General features: G+C 35.3%; 2 protein-coding genes across 2 annotated transcripts; one reads left to right on the top strand and one right to left on the bottom strand.

Annotated features, from left to right (window-relative positions):
- Positions 1 to 395: 395 nt before the first annotated feature.
- LOC110101404 (ABC transporter G family member 11-like) lies at positions 396 to 7,144 on the top strand. The gene is made up of 10 exons (XM_020829284.2): positions 396 to 896; positions 990 to 1,279; positions 1,353 to 1,524; positions 1,643 to 1,765; positions 2,210 to 2,329; positions 2,423 to 2,617; positions 2,706 to 2,792; positions 3,515 to 3,787; positions 6,145 to 6,252; positions 6,445 to 7,144. The coding sequence occupies exons 1-10, from the start codon at positions 495 to 497 to the stop codon at positions 6,793 to 6,795; spliced, it is 2,121 nt and encodes a 706-aa protein (XP_020684943.1). The 5' UTR covers positions 396 to 494; the 3' UTR covers positions 6,796 to 7,144.
- A 7,085-nt stretch (positions 7,145 to 14,229) lies between these two features.
- Positions 14,230 to 19,827, bottom strand: LOC110101400 (checkpoint protein HUS1B). The gene is made up of 6 exons (XM_020829280.2): positions 19,626 to 19,827; positions 19,115 to 19,560; positions 14,898 to 15,075; positions 14,726 to 14,808; positions 14,562 to 14,631; positions 14,230 to 14,476 (listed from the first exon to the last, which is right to left on the bottom strand). Exons 1-6 carry the CDS (start codon positions 19,675 to 19,677, stop codon positions 14,352 to 14,354), a joined length of 954 nt encoding a protein of 317 aa, XP_020684939.1. The 5' UTR covers positions 19,678 to 19,827; the 3' UTR covers positions 14,230 to 14,351.
- Positions 19,828 to 21,151: the final 1,324 nt, after the last annotated feature.

Here is a 21,151-nt window from a genome sequence, read left to right as displayed (position 1 = left end):
TCACAATTTTCTTTGATGTGATGATATATTTTGTTATGTAATGTGCTTTATTATGCAGTATGAACAATGATGATAGGTTAAATCAAAATAATATAAATAGAAATAAAATTAGAAGCTATGAAGCTTCACATAGTAATGATGAAATATAAAAATTAGTATTTAATAATTATTAAATTATTTGAGTAGCACATTTAAAAATAAATGATTTGATTTAATTATTTATGTTATATTTTTAAATTAAAATTTGTTTTTTAGGACAAGTTCGTTTTTTTTTATTTATGAATATGTTTGGGATGGGTCCCACAGATATCCCGTACATATCAGAAGCTGCTGCCCTTGGAGAACTATTTATATGTGTAGTTGAAAAAATGAAAAACACCCAACTGTATCCAGTAACCATGCGCTGCTTATAAGCTCCATGTTTCTCAATAACCGTAGACGAAGAAGAAGTTGAACAGAGCTTAATCCTCAGGCCATAACAACCAAACGCAGAAATGATTAAAACAGAAGGGGAGGATATGAAAAGCGCAGCGATGGTGGAGATAGAGGCCAGTAAACCAGTAGGGAACGGTAAAGCGCATGCAGGTCTAAGCCCTTTGAGCGAGACACTATGGAGAGAGAAAACGTACACAGAACTACTCGGTGACGTATCTGCAAGGCTGACATGGAAAGAGCTTACAGTTAAAGTGGCGCTAGGCAGCGGCGAAACGCAGTGCGTGCTCGATGGTCTGACTGGTTTCGCCGAGTCCGGTAGCCTCACTGCAGTTATGGGCCCTTCCGGCTCCGGCAAATCCACCCTCCTCGACGCGCTTTCCAGCCGCCTAGCTTCAAATGCCTTCCTGTCCGGCACCATTCTCCTCAACGGTCGCAAGATCAAGCTATCCTTCGGCACTGCAGTACGTAATTAATTACTCTCATTCTCTGTTATTTTAATTCCCATGCGTAATCGAAACAGAGAAGGATTAAGTTACAGTTTTGTTATTCTACAGGCGTATGTGACGCAAGATGACAACTTGATTGGGACTTTGACTGTGAGAGAGACTATAATGTACTCAGCAATGCTGAGGCTGCCGGATGAGATGGGGAAGGAGGAGAAGCGGGCGTTGGTGGAGGGGACGATAGTTGAGATGGGTCTACAAGACTGCGCTGACACAGTGATTGGGAACTGGCATCTCAGGGGAATAAGTGGAGGAGAGAAAAGAAGGGTGAGCATTGCTATAGAGATTCTGATGAGGCCTCGGCTTCTGTTCCTTGATGAGCCTACGAGCGGTCTTGATAGGTATAATTAGCCTCTGCTCTTCAGTTCTATTATAAATTGTGCTCTGTTTTCGGCTTAATGAATTGGTTTGCAGTGCTTCGGCTTTCTTCGTGACGCAAACACTGAGGGATTTGTCAAGACGAGGAAGGACAGTAATGGCTTCGATTCACCAGCCGAGCAGCGAGGTCTACGAGCTCTTTGATCAGCTCTACTTGCTTTCAGGAGGCAAAACTGTTTATTTTGGAAAGGCTTCGGAGGCATGTGAGGTATGATGAGAGTAATTTGAAGAGGACGTACGAGACTAATTAATATGCATTTGATTTGTTGGAAATATTATTTGATTTGAGCGAAGTATTGTTGAATCTGTTTGTCTATGCCTTGCAGTTTTTTGCTCAAGCTGGATTCCCTTGCCCGTCTATGAGAAACCCTTCTGATCATTTTCTGAGGTGCATAAACTCGGATTTTGACAAGGTTGAAGCTGCCATCAGAGGATCTTTGAAAACAGGGGTAGGTGCCTGTATTATGATTAAAAAAATTATTATTTAATATATAATACTTAATTTATATATATATAAATATATTAATTTGGGGGATCTGCATGTAAATACCTCTAATGCAAAGTACTTAGAATATTCTTTCTTCGTAGAAGAGCTTCGTACAGAATTTTTTTTGTGCGATGGGATATTTTTTTAATGAAAAGAATTGGCACCAGGTTTTTTTTTTTTTTTTTTTGGAAAAAACGGGAAATTAGTATTTTTTTTTTTTTGGGAAATACAGGTAATTTTTTTAATATAAACTCTTTATATACAAAATTAAAATTAAAATAAAATCAATAATATTTAAATTTATCATGATGCAATTTGTGTCTCATGCAATCAGAAAAAAATTGCATGGCTTATTGGCGCGCTACACAGCTGCATGAAAAACTAACCATCCTTTGCTCTATTGTAGAGTGATGATCCTCAAGAGAAAATAACAGCAGCAGAAACAACTCGAAGACTGACCGACTTCTATCGCCATTCTCAATATAGCTACTCAGCAAGAGAGAAAGTAGACAAAATTTCTCGAGTTGTGAGTACTTTACTAACCCAAATTATTCTTCGATGCAAATAAGCTCAATTTGGCCAACCTAAAACAAACAAATTTTGTATATTTTGGTCACAGCAAGGAACAATTTTAGATTCTGGAGGTAGCCAAGCCAGCTTCTTCATGCAGTCTTATGTTCTAACAAAAAGATCGTTTGTGAACATGTCAAGAGATTTGGGTTATTACTGGATGAGACTTGCTGTTTATTTGGTTGTCACCGTTTGTATTGGAACAATCTACTTGAACGTTGGAACTAGTTACAACTCAATCCTGGTATATATATATATTATACTCACACTCAATATTGCAATATTTTTATTTCCTTAACACTAATTTTCTGATTTTCACGCATATAAAACAGGCAAGGGGTGCTTGTGCTGCTTTTGTTTTTGGATTCCTCACCTTCATGTCTGTAGGAGGATTTCCTTCCTTTGTTGAAGATATGAAGGTATGCTACGATTCATGGAATGAGTATATTTTAGCTAATATGGGTTACTAAGTTAAAGTAGTATATTGGGGCGGATCTAACCTTAATTTTTAAGGGGGGTATGGTTTTTTTTTTCCATAAATATTCTTACAATCAAAATTTGTTTCGAGGGCGCTGTCTCTCGACCCCTATTTGTTCATCTTTGTATGCTTCACATATATAACGGGGGTCTAAGGGGGCAGCGCCCGCTGCCCCCCTGGTGGGGTTCGACTTGCCCGGTCAAGTCGTGGGGTCAAGGGACAATGCCCGGGGTCTAAGGGGGCAGCGGGGGTTCGACTTGCCCGGTCAAGTCGTGGGGTCAAGGGGCAATGCCCCTGCGAAGGTTTCCGAGTCCAGCGCCCCCTGAACAAATTTTGGTTGTAAGAATATTTTTGAATTCTCTTTACTATTTATCTATGTATTTGGTTCATCGTTCTCAATTAATAACATCTCTACACAATGTGTTTAATTATGTTGGGGCAATTGTCTAATACTATAATATTTTAAAACTTTTAGGGAGGCAATTGCTTAAAAACTTTTATAATAAAGACTAAAAAATATATGGAGAGAATAAATTAACTAAATAATTATATAATTTTTTTATTTTTTTTTTAGGAGGGGTAATTGCCCACCCTGGCATTAAGGTGGATCTGCCCATGATTGTATAATTTATATTTGATGGATTATTTATTTCATTTTTGAAGGTTTTCCACAGAGAGAGGCTCAATGGGCATTATGGAGTTGCAGCTTTTGTCATCGGCAATACGCTTTCTGCAATGCCATTTCTCATCTCTATATCCTTTCTCTCGGGGACCTTATGCTACTTCATGGTTCGTCTTCATGCAGGATTTTCGCATTATCTGTTCTTTGTAATATGTCTGTATTCGAGTGTCACTGTGGTTGAGAGCTTGATGATGGCCATAGCTAGTGTGGTTCCTAACTTTCTGATGGGGATCATTGTAGGAGCAGGGATTCAGGTAATTTTGTGTTATTTTTTTTTTATTAAATAACTTCATTGATTACATTATTTAGTAGCTAGAGTTGATAATTTTAGGAAAGAAAATTGGCTGAGAATATTCGGATCAATTTTTTTTTTAAAAAAAATAGCTTTCAAAATCATTAAATTTATTTCAGAAGAGTAATATAAATTTTGATTAATTTGTCATATTTTGCATTTATTTTAAAGAAAATCAAATAACTATCAGCCTCATTATAATCAAAATTTGATCGGATCGATCGATATTCTAACAAAAAAAATTTCTATTAATGATTTTGAAAGTCTCTTCTCCCTTAGTATATTAAGTCTATTTAATTAAATATTAATACAAATACACCACTAATGCAAAACAATGCAGGATAAAAATATAAGTCTAATATTTCAATATATTATGGGCCATATTCATTGAGTCAAGCCCGCTTAATCTTGCTCTATGTCTTGCATGAGGCATGAGCCACAGCCCCCCATGTACGAACAATTATTACGTCCTCCGACCGGACGTAGAGAAAACGTCTGGTCGGAGGCCAAATCGCGCCAAAAAATAAGAAATACCGAGCAAATACCAAGCAATACCAAACAATAACGAGGAATACCATCACATGACAATACCGAGTTATATCGAGCTATACCGAGCAATACTGAGTTATACAAAAGTTGTACCGAGTTTTTCCTAGAAAAAACTCGGTACAACTCGGTATAGCTCGGTTTAACTCGGTATTGGTCTTCACAGAGCGGTATTCCTCGTTATTATCAAATAATACCTAGCAATACCGAGCAAATACCGAGTTTTTTGGCTGGATTTTGCCTCCGACCGGCGTTCCTCTACGTCCTTACACAGGACCTAATAAAAGTTCCCCATGTACGGTCATCGCCACCCACCCACCGCCGCCCTCCGACGCCCCTACCTCCAGCCACCTTCGGCCGCCGTCTTCGGCCACCACCATTGGCTGCTGCCTCCGACCACCATAGTCACCGCTATTCACTTTACATTACAATCACGTTACTTCAATAAACAAATAATAATAATATCATCCTAAACCTTATACATTCATTCAAATAAAAAAAAATCTTTACACTTTTTTTTACACTATATTTCTTTTACACTATTTTTTTTAAAGGCAATCATTTTCACCCTTACAATCATATAGTAAAAATGATAATTAATTTTCTATAAGAATGACAAATGAATTTATTGCTGTCCCCCCATCTGTTTAAGTTCTTTGATGCATTCAGCTTCATCATTATTAGATCAGTACATTACTGCACATGTTTTTACATGCAACATATTTCATGGAGTTGAAGTTGACAGATGTAATCGACTGCATTTATTATGGAGTTTCCTGCCAAAATTTCTGCTATCAATGAACAAACTATCTGCCATACCCAGCCCCTCTTTGGTACATTTATAACATTCTTTATGAAGCATTTATATTCTATCTTATTTTAGTACAATATGTGCAAGGGTTGATACACCCATTCAATATTTGATTTTCTATCAATCATTTATTGGAAGCTTAAAAAGCTTACTGAAATGACCCCATCGGATTTAGTTGGGTTGGTGGGCGAGTATGATTGGGAACCCTCAACTCATGTTCGATTCCCCTCTCATGCTGCGAGACCTCTTAAGTAGAGAGAAAATAACTGTATGTCTTGTACCTGTGGGGCTGATTGCTGGTAAGTTCGCTGAGAGATTAGTTGCTCCATCAAATATCTCTAATTAGGTGACAATGGATAGATATCCCGTTCTAAAAAAAAAAAGAAGCTTAAATGCATGTATTTCATGCTAGGTAGGGGTGTAAGCCAGCCAAGCTGGCTCATGAGCCGACTCAAACTCGACTCGCTAACCTGCTGGTGAGTCGAGTTTATCGAGTTTCAAGTTCGAGCTAAAGCATGTAATCGAGCTCGTTTACTAAACGAGCATGCGTTCAAAGTCAATCCGATTCAACTCGTTAGCACGTCGAGCTACTCAGATTTTAAAATATATTTTAAAATTTTTAATTTGACCTTTTTTAAAGAATTTTTTATGATAAAAAAACTGGTATTCATAAATGAGTTGAGTTCAAACTTTTCAATAGAGCCAAGCTCTAGCTTTTTAAATGAGCTTGAGTAATCGAGGTGAGTTGGAGCTTGATTTTTAAATAGCAGGTCGACTTCTAGCCCCTTAAACTAGCTCGAGCTCTAGCTCAAGAGCTCAGCTTCATAATGCCATTACTTGACTCATTTACACCCGCGATTGCCTGCAGGATACTTATTGGATTTATTTTCTGTTAATTTGATCACTTTTTGCTCCAAACTAAACATCAAATACTAACATCTCACACTTCCTCAATGAGACAGGGGATCTTCATGCTTGTTTCTGGTTACTTCAGGCTCCCAAATGACATTCCAAAGCCTGTCTGGAGATATCCAATGTCATACATCAGCTTCCATTACTGGGCTCTTCAGGTCTCTTTTTAATTAGAAAATTTATTCATTTCTTATAAATGATTCATCAGCAAATGATGAAATTAATCAATCTTTAAAAATTTTAAATGAATTAATGTAGTATTAGATTCTTCTTTCAAGTATTTAATTTAATCCCTGGGATCAATAAATCCTCCTTCAACATCTTTAACCCTTTCGTCTTCCTCAATATAGGGCCAGTTTCAAAACGACTTCAAAGGACTTCTTTTCGACAGCCAAAGCCCATACGACTTGAAGATCCCAGGAGAATACATACTTGAACAAATCTTTCAGATCGACGTGCAAAGATCAAAATGGTGGGACCTCGCCGTGCTCTTCGGCATGATCATCTCCTACCGATTCATCTTCTTCATCATGATCAAGGTCAGTGAGAGCGTAATGCCATGGATCAAAGGATACATTGCGAGGAGAAGATTGCATAAGAAAAAAGGCACCAAGACTTTGGAAGAATTAATAGAACGAACGCCATCTTTTAGAGGTTATGAGCTCAAGCCAGTGGTTGCAGGTTCTTCGAGCTTAGTATAGGAAAGCACAACTCAATACCGCTTGTTGTATAAAGCTGCATTATTACTACTGAATATTTTTACGTAGTCTTCTTGTTGGTTTAAGGTTTCGTTTGGGACGATTTTTTTACTGTTTCTTAAAACGATTTTTTAGTATAAAAATTAAAATTTTTATACAAAAAAATTGCTTTAAGAATCAGTAAAAAAGTCATCTCAAACGAAACCTAAATCTCAATAACAATTTTATGATGAAGGTTAAGCATGCATACTCATCGAATGTATGTATGGTGTTATGGTGCACAAATCTTTAAAAAAAAATGGTGCAGAAATGATAGTATAGGCTAAATTATAGTCTGAAATATTATGACTTATTCGGTTAAGTTAATTGAACAATTAAGGAATTTGGTTAAGAAAGTTGCAAATTTAAGCTTTTTATTTTTTGAATTTGAACTAGATAGACCAATTGAGACAATTGAATTGACAATTGATTGTCTCTACCCATTTCCAAATTTCCTCTCCCATATTTATTTACTTTCCAAAGCTTTTCCCTTTCATGGAGAGAGCAACTGAGAGGGAGGGAGCCAAAGAGAGGAAATGGGATTTTGGAGGAAGTGGAGTTTGAATCTATAGATATAGCTTATGGGAACATTATTTTTCAAAATTAGATTTAAGTATTTCTCATTACTCACATGTTTTTTGATAGGATTTACATGCTTTGATATATGTATTGAGATTTTGATGATTTTTCATCTGATTTCGTTGATAAAATAAGTGTATTTTTACTCATTTGATATTCCTATGCATGCTCAGCTAATATTGGCAATAAGCTTTTAATTTTTATATGTTTCTATGCTCTCTAATGATGTGAATGAAGGTGTGATTATCATTGATCACGTTCTATAAATCCAGTAGGTGACGCATGAGACATCTAGCACACCTTTATGTAATAAATATATATATATACTACATGCTTTATGCATACCTGATCTTAAGATTGTGCTGTGACACCTCATATTTATATTACTTATATTTCATAATGTATTATATGATTTATATCAATGTAACATGTTATATGTCATGATTGCATGTAAGGTGTAATGCATCTTATGATCTTATATGAGTTTATCGATGGTTAAAAGAAAGTGAGTTAACCTGGGCATACTATTATATAGTGTTTGACATGGTGCAACAAAGTGTTTGCGATGAAGTGATGCCACAACTTTTAAGTGTTGTGGAAATGAATACAAGAAACACTTGAACACTAGTTGAAAAGTAGCATGCTAATCATCACAAACTCGTCAAAGGATGATTATCACTCTTAACCTCTCCAAAGAAAGAAAAATAAACCTCATCAAAAGATGGTTATCACTAGGGGTATAAATGAGTTGAGTCAAGCTCAAGTCACAACAAATTTGAGCTCACCTCACCAATAAGAAAAGTGGCTAAAACTTGAGCTCTAGCTTGATCAGTTGAGCCCATCGAGTGAGCTCAAGCTCAACTAGCCCATCTATTCCCAAGCTCAATATATCAACTTAAGAGACAGTCGTGACGGAGGCTCACTGGAGAAGGATCAATCAGCACAAAGAAGGAAGTCGCGGCGAGTTCTCACTAGAGAAGACATTAATGAGACTAGTGGTCGAACTTTGGGGAAGAAAAAAAAAGTTACGATGTGAATTTGCTGGAGTGAAGTGACTAGTTATTTTTAAGAAGGGGTGTATGTGATAGCTGCAAGCAAGTGAATATTTTTTTTATTTAAATTAAGAATAAAATTACAAGCAAGTGAATAATTGATAGTAAATAGAAATAAAAAACTCTGAAATGTTGTAACTACATTATAGCATAGAAATGCCTTTTGAGAGGCTGTGATAATAAATGTATTGTTGGAGGAGGATGAGGAGTAAACACCACAATGACGACACAAACAATAAAGTAAAAGCAGCGGAAAAGTAAAGAACACGATAATTTATCATGAAAAAACTCAAAATAGGGGAAAAAAAACCACAAAAATTGGGAGAAATTAGTACAGGTCTCTCTTCTCTCTCACTCTCTTTTTGCTTCTCTTCTCTCTCACTCTCTTTTTGCTTCTCTTCTCATATGCACAGTTTTCAATGTCTACACACTCAAAATACAAGAAAAAGTCAAGTAAAATAACTCCAAGGGATGCAACCCTTCAGAAAAACGAGAAAGAAAACCGTTCATTTAGTCTCGCAGCGCTGTTGCGCTATGCTCTCTGTCATTCAGTGCTAGGTCGCTCGGGAACACAACATCGGGGCGCTGCAGAGTCAGCGTCAGGGCATTGTACGAGGAAAAAAAAAAGTTCAAGCCCCCCCCCCCCCCCCCACCACAAACACAATCGTACATGACAAGCTTTGAGGTCCGAGACAACAAAATAACCAAATTGATCAACACAATCAGATTCCACACATAACATGTATATGGGAGAGTAAAGTGATAGCTATATGTTTTGTGAATAGTTACTTATATTAAGAATGAGGATTGTATTGTATCACTTGATTTGTTAATAGAGAACAACAGAGATTAAACCATCGATTATTAGTGGCTGATCATACTTGGCATGAGAAAGGTAATGACATGTTTATTATTTTTATGAGCAATGTTGATATTCAAGAATAATCTGAAGCTATGTGATCCTAAATATCTACCTGAATCGGCTAGCTCACAAACAGAAGAATTCAGCGGCATCAAGTTCAAACTCAAGCTCATTTGATAAGCAAGCTTGAGTATGAGTTTGTGCTCGAGCTTGTGGCTCAATAAGCTTAACTCATAAGCTCGTTAACAATTTGAGTTCAAGCAGACTCGATTCACTTACACCTCTTATTATCACCAAAGAAAGATTGACAAACTAGACATCAAACCAAATTTGAATGAAAAGATATCAATCTCATTTGTATTTCAAAATGTATATTTATATGATTTATATCATAAAAAATGAGTTGTGGGGATAAAAAAGACATAATATTATATAAATATTAAAGTCATAATTTAATGAAATATACATAACTTCTTAAGCTTTGCCTTTTTGTTTTCTCATCTTCCATCATTTCAAGCCATGACCATGGGTGATATCCAAACTTGTAATTTCACTCTCCTCCTTCCTCTTTGGCTGAGCATTCCCACTTTCATCTCTTCACCTTAGTCGATGGATTCCATCTCCACTTCACAAGTCTCCACTTCACAAGATATACAGCCAAACATGTGGATTTCTACCTCATTCAAAGGACACTCATCCCTTGACCCCAACACTTTATAAGGGGTGAGGTAAAGGCGTTAAGCTTCTTTCATCATATGTATGAAAATAATTATAGAGAACCAAAATTTATAAATCTAAGAAAACTGTTAAGTATGCATAGAATCATAGATCCGAGATAATTTCAAAGGACCAAAAGTTAGAAATCCTAGAAAACTACGGGAAAAAATAGACCAAGGAAGTCCATGTTGACATCTAAGGAGCAATTGACCTTATAGCTTTTTTAAAATGGAATTTTACATTCCAATTTTTTGGAATATCTGAAATAATGCTGGATTCTTTTGATGTCTAAAAATAGAGAAGTAATTGTATAACAAAAAAAAACTCAATTTGATCATGTCAAATATTAACACGAATTTTATATCTCAAAACACCCAAGTATTTAAACTTAAGAACTTTCATAATTAACCGAGAGACCATATGAACTCGATTGTTAGCAAATTTAATGTCCAAATGAAAGGCTTCATGAAGCAAACTCAATGTTATTAACAACCCATAGATTGAAGTCTGAATGGACCAAACCCATGCATCAAAACTTCAATGATTATTTGAATTTGTGCCTTGATAAACTTAACTTGTGAACTCGTTAGTGAATCGATTCAAGTCGGCTCCTGAGTTGATTTGGCTCATATACACCCCTATTCCACAGTCGATGTTGCCGCCTCCACCAACACCCAATGTTGCCACTATCGTCGACGCCCAACTTAAACACCATCTACAATTTCTATCATTGATGCTAACATTAACAGTTGTTGACCACAATCATGAATCACCACCAACACTCGATGTCATCACTACACTCGATGTCCAACAACCCCACAAAAATGACACTTGATATCACAACCAAGATCAAAGTCCATCGTCGACAGCCGACACCAAATTTATCACTCACCATGCCCCAAAGATCGACGCTTATCTTTATCAATAACCCCAACATTTATTGCCATTAATATCTGGCACCTGTCATCGATATCAACACTAATGTATATTGTAACCAATAAGGTAAATACTCATCGCTGCCATCAAGACTGACGTATACCATTATAAAAAACTCTAATATATGTTATCACCAACAAATATGATGCCCAACAATATCTACACGGATAATGTTCATTGTCTATACCAATATTGACATTTTTCATCACCACAAAGGATGACACCCATCGTCCACAACAACAAAAACGTCATGAGGTGTGCATTGTTCGAAGAAAATCTAAAATATCAAATCGAACCAATCTTATTTACTTCGTTCGGCTTGATTGGGTTGTTAAAGTATGAATTTGATTAGTAGTTTTTTTTTTTTTTGTGAAATTGATCAAACCAAAACTAAATTATACTAATGTTTTCAAATATCAAATCAATAAATTTCATGAATTATAAATAAATAAGTGAAAAAAAAAAATCAACATTGATATTATTAATTATACATTTTGAAATTATAAATTTTGGGAAATATTATTTGGCATTCATCTTGATACATATTATTTAAATTTAAAGACAAATAGGTTCATTACTAAAACTATTTATACTTTGATTCATCCAAATTAAATCAAACTAAACTAAACTTTGGTTGGTTTTGTTCGGATTGGAAAATAGTTTGATCAGTTCAATTTTCTCAATTTTACAACCAAAACTAAAAGGTTTTGCTAATTTGCAAACTAAACCATCCAAACATACCAAATGTGCACTCCTACCAATGTTCGTCGTCTCCAAAAAGCTTGACATTATTCATCATCAACAACATTCATATATATTTTCGCAAGTAAGGCCAACACTCATATTAAACACAAAACCCAACACCCATTTATGCATATCATCACCAACAAGGCTGGCATTTTTTGTCAATACCAATATTGATGTCTATTATTGCCATCAAGGCTAACGCGAGTCATCTTCTATAACCCTAATAATTATTATCAACATCAATGTCCACAATCTTCGTCTTAACTAGGCTGACATTAGTCATTGTAAATAACCTAAACGGTCATTGTTCATGCAAAACATTGATGCCCATTATCAACACCTGCCACCAAAAATGTCGACGTTTGTTGTTGCCACTAGGTTGGAACCCCAATCATCTAAAAACTTGAAGAACACTATCACCACCAAGGCAGTGCCATCACCACCATCATGATGTAAAATATTACTATCATAAATAATGTCAAACGCAATCACCAAGGCCAACACTCATCATCATCAATAATGTTAACAATCATTCTTGCAAATAAGGCCAACAACAATCATCACCACTAACACTGACTACTTACTCCACTCATCATTGCAAAGTTTAGCACTCATTGTCATCAACACCAATACTCACTAGCCATCGCCATCATTGTTGATGCCAGTAAACTCCACTATCACATACATCCGAAATTGCCACAAAAATTAATGCCTATCATCCTAGTCGCCAGTCTTCCCTCCTTGAAGGAAAATGATTCATTTGTAATATACTACTTACAAAAGTGGAATTATTTCGACCAAGTCAAGCCCAGTGGAAAATTTTACACCTACTATGAAGTGCTTTCAACTTATCTATTTATGTACAAGATTTTCATTCAATATGAAATTATCAAAATTTAGCTTAAATCATCAAAACTATCAAAAATTAAAAGTGCCAAGACACATTTAAACCTACAATAACTCAACCAAATACACATCCTACAAATTACAATACATTATATTTAAGATTTCCAAACTTATCAAAAATTAATAATTCTTAAAAAAAACAATATATTTTAATAATTATAAAATAAGAAAAACCAAACTCCAAAACTAAGAAAATCAATGAAATCGTTACTGTAAAAATGAGAACAAAATAAAAAAAATAAAAAAAATAAAAAAAGAATGTAAAGGCCATGCTTTCAACGAACCCAATTCAAAACTTGTTTTTTTATTAGGTTTTAATAAATATTAGCAGCTGAAGAGGTATAATATTGGTTATGGACAAAAAAAAAGGTTGATACCAACCGTTAGGGTGCATTCAAACTCCATTTGATTGTGCCCAATAAATCAAATATTTGTGACTTCTACCAATTTCATATATATATATATATATATAAAAGAGAGTGCCCTCAATCTAAAAGCATTTGCAATGAAGCACACAAAGTAATTGTAAAAAAGAACATCAAAATTCACATTATTCAGCTAAAATAACCACCAATATTAAAAAATCAAAATTAAATCTTATTCAAGATAGTTAATAAAATTAAACCGCACATTTAACAAGACAAAGCTCTAGGGTCATATTTATGCCATCTCCTATTTTTGGCACCAGCAGAACTTCAATCTTGATTTGAAACAAATGATTTTTTTTAACACCTAAATCTTTGAAAATCCTCTTATTCCCTCCATTAGATACCATTGGTGCAACAATTATAGTCTGTGATTATGAAAATAATTGAATATTCTTCATTTGAATGTCCACGGTAGTTCTTATTTATACTATGATTTGCTTTTTTAAGAGAATTTGCTTTGCAAGTGCATCTATTTACAATAAAATCACCAACATCCAGAAGATCACAACAAAACCACAACTTCATTCTCAATGATTTGTTAAACTCTTAATTATTAGTAGACTGTATCACACACAAATACAGAAATTTATGAAATTTAACTGCTTGGGGGTTATTTTTATAAATAAGGAAATTTTTATTGCATTAATAAATCTTCCTTCTTTTTTGTTAAGTACATGAGATACCAGTGAAATTCTGTTATTAAATTAGTTTTGTTGCGATCTTCCCTTGAACCATGAAACCATTCCATAATGCCAGAACACAAATAGGTACATCAATCTCTCCTAATTTCCATGTTGTCTGACCTTTATGCATAGTATAAACTTTTGTTTCTATGAAAGCTAAAGGGAAACATCCTAACTTCTGGGTTGAGACAATCTGCTACGAAACATATTAAGACTTAATTTGGGACGGCTTTCATACTGCTTCTTAAAACAGCTTTCTAGTATAAAAGTTAATTTTTTGTACTTGAAAGCTGCTTTAAGAAGCAATAAAAAAGCCGTCTCAAACGAAGCCTAAGACTAATGCTTCGTATGATACATTTTTTTTACCACTTTCTAAAATAGCTTTCAAATAAAAAATTTTCTAGTTCAAAAAACTTTTGTACTAAAAAATTACTTTAGAAAGTAGCAAGAAAATCATCCTAAAAGAAACCTAAATCAGCACATTGAGATTCGATCAAGGGTGTAATGCATAGTAAAGGCATAATAAACAACACTTGACTAGTTTTGTACCTATTACCAACACAGCACAGTTGCTTTAGACTTTGATAATTAGTATTTATGTTTTATTTTCTCAGTTTGAACCTGTATCGAGAACTGGAAGCCTGCAGTGGAAGCTAATCGATTTATCCGTCAACCTTGTACCAGGGATGAAGAACTGGAATATCACTGTCAAGCAAACACCCTGTGGAGATATGCCTGCAATTTAAACAGTTATGACTGTAAGCAAACCACAACCCAAAGCCAACATTACAAGGAGCAGCTAATTATAAAAGGATCTCACCATAGAAGGCACAATCAGGTTTGGCTAGATGACACTGCAAGCTCTTAGCTAGGTGCTTTAAGCTCACTTGCTGCCAGATTCATAAAGCAACAACACAAGAATAGAAGAGTAAGCCAGTGGCCATGGAAAGAAGAGCAAGAATGCAAGAACAAGCAATCAGATACCACAGAGAGTGCTTCTCCTCTCTGAATTGCCATTTCTGTCCGGGTTGGTGCACTGAGGTTTTGATCACCAGAGGGAGCATCAGCTGCAGGATTTAACTAAATTATTAATCAATCTTCAGGTGGAGGAAATTTTTAATGAACCACTCAAATAAGAAAGGGTTAAAATTTTTACCTTGAATCCCAAGTACCTTGAGCTTTCGAAACTCAGACCCAACTGTAATAAGGGAGGTAGAAACCTGAAGATGGAGGTCGCCATACTGAGTAATGGCCAACATCAACAACTCGCCTACGTTTTTTAGTCGTTCCACCAAGTTCTGCAACTGTGAGAGATCTGGGACTTGAACCAAAGTCTGTCAAAAGCACAAAAAGAAACCTTCAGACCCTTTAACTGTTTGATTCTTGAATAAATTAATGCCATGTAATGCTTAGTCGTCCTAAAGATGATTTGGAAGGATTATTGCACTTCGGAAATATTCCACACAAATCAAATGGATTTTTAAAACTTGTTGCTCGATCTAATCCTACACATAATCAGGCAAATAAAATAATAGTTATATGTCAAGGGTGTAGTCCTCAGTAGAAGTTTTTGCCACAACTCAGCAAATTTATTAAGAAATGGGAAAGATTTGTACCATTAGATGGGGGTGCCGCTTGCAGAGCTATCACTGAACAGAATCATTAACTCTAAGGATCAATTTGTTTGGATATATGGATTTAGTTGTTGGAGAAATTTTTTCATCATCAACGGATTACATATTTTGTGATCGAGCATGGCATAAAAAAAAGATATATTTTCCCGAAGGCCAAAAATACCATTTTCCTATAAACTCAATCATGGGCGGATCCCCCATGTGCTTAGGGTGGGCAAATGCCCACCCTAAAAAAATATTAAATATTACCCCCCCCCCCCCCCCCCCCCCCCCCCCCCCCCCTTTTTAAAATATTTTTTTGCTCTAATTTTATCAATCTATCTTCTTTGCCCATCCCCCAGAAAATTTTTTTTTTGCACACCCAGAAAAAAAAAGAAGCTGGATCCGCCCCTGGTCTCAATAACAAAATTTATAATTTTACTTTTCAATATAGATTTTTCCCCCATTCAATATTTGGTTAAATGAGGTTTAATTTCTTATGGGGCATGGTTAATTATATCTTAAGCATTTGATATTTGAGAAAACTTTTGATTAAACTAATGGTTTTCTTTCTTTTGAAAATCATCAAAATATTGACTGAAGATTTTTATTTTGAAGTATATAAAATTCTTATTCAAAGATTTTGATCTTTAGGAATTTTAAAGGAGGAGATCAAAAGCTAAAGGAATGAAGTGTAGAAGTAATTGATTATGAGGGAAACATAGAGGTACTCAAACTATTACATGTTGGGCTTTATATTTTATAATCGAATTTTGTTAAATTGATAATTTTATATTTTAAATGTTGAGGTTTATATTCCAACAACACATGTTGGAAAAAATATCTAGAAGGTAAGGGCTTATGAGGTGATTGAAATCAATCACTGTCTTGAATCCTAGAACTAAGATGAGAACTACTGATGGATAGTGCCTCGAACCTAAGTCTAACGAAGTGCAAAGAAATTTATAAACTATACCTCACTAAAGGCATAGTCAGCCCGACCTCTGGATTTATTGCTATACATGAAAAAAGCTACCAGCTAAACCCACTTAATCGATTTTAAAATCATGAACTCCAGTCTCAATGCATATGAAAAGTGAAGAGGTTATTTTGTTTAGAAAATAGGGCTTACAACTAAGTTTTGAGGCCAAGATGCCTGACCATGAAGGACATATAAAATGCTGACTCTGAAATACAAAATACTGGCCAGCTCCTCAAATTTCCCCCAAATGGGAGAGACACTGGGACGCTCCTGAAATTTCAACTGATAGAGGACCTGTATTTAAACATATGCGCAAGGGACTTGTATGAACAATAGGGGACTTGATGGACTAAGTGGTGTGTTTGTAACTTATCAATGGAAGCATAATGCATCTCATGTCATTATTGCTACGGATAAGGACGGAGCCTACATTAGAACAATGGAGTATCTCATGGTTACGTCGGATGAAAACGCTACAATTCACCTGTAAGCAAAAGCAGGAAATCAGTAGTAAAAATCACGAGCCACAGAAGCGCAATGCCACCAAATTTGCAACACTCATACAAGCGAACAGAAGACGTTCAGAGATTCCTGAATAAATTTGGTGTGTTTATTAACAATGGTTGTTTGCATAGTTGATAATCACAAAATACCCCTTTGTACTGCATGCAAATATTTTACAATGCCCCTCATATATGCATTGAAACATGCGTGGTGCATTTAATTGTAACAAATGCATTGTATTTACATGCTAATATGTTGCATACACGTGTCGTAACTTACAAAATACGGGCATGTCACTCCGACATCGTTGTTGCATTTCAAAGTGACCTCTGGCATGCATTTGCAAGATGTTGAGGATTTCATTCTAGAATGTCGTTTGACATTGCTATTGTATCACAAAATAACCTCTTACATGTATCGTTGGGATGCAGAGAGTTTCATTCAAGTGTGTCATTTGACATTATAATCATAATTTAAAATGACATCTTTTATGCATTAGCAGGATGCATGGGTTTCATTCAAGCATGTCATTTAACATCGCATTTACATTCCAAAGTATTTTCCCATAAGCATTTGCAATATGCATAGGGCTTCATTCCAACAATATCATTCATACATATAACAATCATATAAATGCATCATACAAAATGCATTCAATAGTATATACTCGCATAGACCCGTCGTTGACGTGCGAAGCCATGATGCGGGACATCTGAATGCGGGATTTTCGGGATTTTGCGATCGTGTGAGTCGGCGTCGGACGAGTAAGTGAGATTAGTGATTTTTTTTTTTTTTATTTCGTATTACAGGTCAACACTAAGTCTCCAATAACTCAAAACTTACTAATCTCACAAACCGCTTTGAATCATATCTCATAAAGTTTCCCAAGAGACATACCCATTAGCCAGCATGCAAAGAGTTACACCAGAATAACTAATAAAGCGTATTCACCTGAAACCAAAAACACATTAAAAATTACCTCCTATAACATAATAATCATTAAGATAAGCCCACTACACAGCCATCTACACCGACTACAATTATATACTCTTCATATTTTCTCATATAGCTCTTCATGTACCACTGATCTTAACTCTCACCTATAAATAACGTGCCAAAGCTTTGATGTGGTAACGATTTCATCAAGTAGATCTCTTAGCTCTATCTCACAACATGGGCTGGGCTAAACCTTTCTCAAAGTGGTCAACCAGGTCTCTTATGAACCAAAAATCACAAAAGAAAATCTTTAAACTTAACCCTTAAAATCAATCTACAACTACACTACTCTCATGGACAATGTTGATTCCAACATCCTCTAAGATGTGTTGAGGACAGAGATGGCTAAGAAAAATAATTCAGTTGCAAAAATCTTCTACTATTCTCGTAGAACGCTCCTCTTATGTAGCTCCTCAAAAGTATGGATCAATCACCTATCCCATCTACTTGTCGCCGCTCCCATCTACTGTCGCCACTCACTCAACATTATCAAAATAGTCATTTTGGCTTATCATGTGATATAGGATGGTAATCTATTCGAAGATTTGCAACCCATTTGAGGGATATCAATCACGATATAATAAAAAATCTTATTCTGCTTTACAACCAAAAAAGATAGGCGAGTGGAACTCAATGCTAATTGTTTATCAATGAAGGCATTTCTATCCTCGCTTCAATCAATGAAATAATACCTATAAGATTATCCACAAATACTGTTGGAGTACTTAATCACATGATGGAAACAATTGTTTCCTCAACAATTTCTCTAGTCGCTTCCTTTTGATTGGATGTTAGTTTCTTCCCATATTTACCACTTATTTATTTCATTGGTTTAGTTTAATTTTCTTCAAAGGATGAACTTAAGAAAATGTAGCGCTCCTAGCCATCACCACTGCATGTCGTTGAATCTCTAAGTCTCTTCAATAATATAACAAATATCCTAAAGTTGGGGAGAATATCAATTATCCATATCTTACAAGATCATAAATCATAGGAACAAAACAACATTAGAAGAACAGTTATTAAAAAAATGATGAAATTGTAGCTTTCAAAGTGAATCAGCTTGTGGCTCCCCATCACATAATCATGCTCTTTAGCCCTAGCCAAGCTATTGTTTTTGTAAGCACTCTTTATCAAATAAAAATTTGAGCTATACCCTAACTTTCCCTCAAAAAGGATATTGTAGCTTAAGTATGAAAAGGAATGAAGCTGGTCCTAAAACTTCAATTATGACTGCCTACACAAATCTACATAATCAGGAAATCAGAAAAAATGGACCTGAGGGAGATCCTGAGCAGCATCAAGAGCAGTTTGAAGCTGAACAACATCAGCTCGAGAGAGGGGTTTTGAGATAGGAACATCTTGAACAACGGCGGACCTTAGTCCCTTGGTCTCAAATGTAAGGAATGGCGCCGGGTTGAGGGATCCAACGGGGAGCTTCTTGACCAGCTTGATCTGAATAGCAGCAGTGTCATCTTGAGACTGGAGCTGGATTGTCTGCGCACTGCGGAGCGCCCGATGGAGAAGGGCGACGTCAATAGCGAAAGCTATGCGGTCCTCGTTCTGGCTGGAGATGCGGTAGTCGTTGAAAAGGACTTCCTTTTTGAACTGGGCTACCGACTGAATGCCATCTCCACCGAGGAGATTGTGGAGAAATATGGCGTGGTCGCGGGTGAGGTAGAGATGGCACACACGCCCGATTTTGTCGAGGGAAGGCAAGAAACCTGAAAAGAGATGTGGATGTTAGGTGTTTGTTGAAATGCGCAAGCTAGAGAGAGAAGGAGGTTACGCTTGTCGAGTAGATTGACGCCGTCCTGAGTGAGGAAAGCTTTGAACTTCATCTGATTCGATCGGTCGTTGAAGCTTAGACAGATATTGGGCAATCTTTGCGCGATAGAGAAAGACGAGTTTGAAGTGGTGGTTAATCTTTTGTCTCGTGTTTTCCCGCGTTAGACAACGCCAGGGGATGTTTGGTGGCACAGTAATAGGACTTCGGCATCTCCCGTAGAAAATCCTATTTTTCACTCCAAGATACAGTAAAATAAAAAAATAGTTTGATTCATCTCCAATCGAATTTCATTTTACATCATTTTGTATTATTTAACCGTGTTTATCCTTTTTCTCGTGTTTCTTCAACAACTCTGATAGAGATAGAAAAATAAAACAGGTGAACAGTGCAACGTCAATATTATCGTCGCACTGTTCACCCGCAACCAAATGCCTGAAGTTTTGTGGTTCGGCTGGAGCTCGCGAGGAACACAATTCATGCGTTTGGAGTTCGATTGGAGAAGGCCTTAAGGAGGGTTTTAGTAAATATCATAAATTCAAATTTATTAAATTTTATGTGAATTAAATTTTAAAAATTATTTGATATGATAGCTGTTAAATTCACATAAAGTATTTGATTATTTATTTTAGTATTTGAAGAATTTATATGATTTTATTTTGCTAATACCAACCTTGATTAGGATAACTAAATGATATTTTTCTAATTAAACATATCTAATAATAATTAATTAGTTCCAAGATTTGCTAAGCAAAACAAGATTTTGACTCCAAATTGCTCTTAATGTAAATGTTATTTTTATTCTCCTATATTCTAATAAATCTAATTGAGTTAAATAAGACCATTTATAAAACAAGACTTAACTTCAATAGAATTTTGATTTAGATGGCAAAAAAAAATTATGTACGAAGCAGATCTAATTACATACATGATTTTCAGTTTGTTTTCAAATTGTTGGATTTCAGCTTGAAAAGAGAATTTTGACTTTTATAATTGTTAGGGAATGTGCTCTAAAATAATAATATTATAATATATTTTCAATTTGTTTTCAAAAAATATTAAGCATGTAATATACTGATTTGATACTGATATAAAATATTTTAACAGTATGTGTACACTCCTAAATGATTATACTATATTGATATAATTTCAACAATTTTAATAATACCTCGATGTTAGCCCTTTATATTATTTCTCTATTGATTAATAGTACTGATACGAAAAATGTTTTAGTGATTTGGCACACGTACTGATTTACAGATTTCTCCATTGTATTGTTTTACTGGCTTCCATTCCGCATCAATTTATTAGTTATAGACATTACTGCTACTGTATGTGTGTTTTATTATTTCTGCATTGATTCATGATCGTATTAATACTACTATTATGATTTGACTGATGACATGCATATTGCTCCTTTATTATATTTTTGGTTTAGTTGTAAGTTTTAGTTACTTATTGGGCTCTTGAGCTCATTATATGTGTTTAAAATATTTCATGTGGGGTAAAAGGAGCAGGAGTGTGAAAAT

Source organism: Dendrobium catenatum, unplaced genomic scaffold (assembly GCF_001605985.2).
Source record: "Dendrobium catenatum unplaced genomic scaffold, ASM160598v2 fragScaff_scaffold_716, whole genome shotgun sequence".
In the NCBI taxonomy this organism is placed as follows: domain Eukaryota; kingdom Viridiplantae; phylum Streptophyta; class Magnoliopsida; order Asparagales; family Orchidaceae; genus Dendrobium; species Dendrobium catenatum.
Note: the sequence above shows the minus strand (reverse complement) of the source record. Positions and strands in the feature narration are given on the sequence as shown.

Coding starts and splice junctions, on each gene's coding strand:
- LOC110101404 (XM_020829284.2), top strand. CDS start 495: ATGATTAAAACAGAAGGGGAGGATATGAAAAGCGCAGCGATGGTGGAG. Junction 1,280..1,352: donor CCTACGAGCGGTCTTGATAG/GTATAATTAGCC, acceptor ATTGGTTTGCAG/TGCTTCGGCTTTCTTCGTGA. Junction 6,253..6,444: donor TCCATTACTGGGCTCTTCAG/GTCTCTTTTTAA, acceptor TCCTCAATATAG/GGCCAGTTTCAAAACGACTT.
- LOC110101400 (XM_020829280.2), bottom strand. CDS start 19,677: ATGAAGTTCAAAGCTTTCCTCACTCAGGACGGCGTCAATCTACTCGAC. Junction 15,076..19,114: donor CTGCTCAGGATCTCCCTCAG/GTCCATTTTTTC, acceptor TGCTTTTGACAG/ACTTTGGTTCAAGTCCCAGA. Junction 14,809..14,897: donor CAAGGTACTTGGGATTCAAG/GTAAAAATTTTA, acceptor TAAATCCTGCAG/CTGATGCTCCCTCTGGTGAT.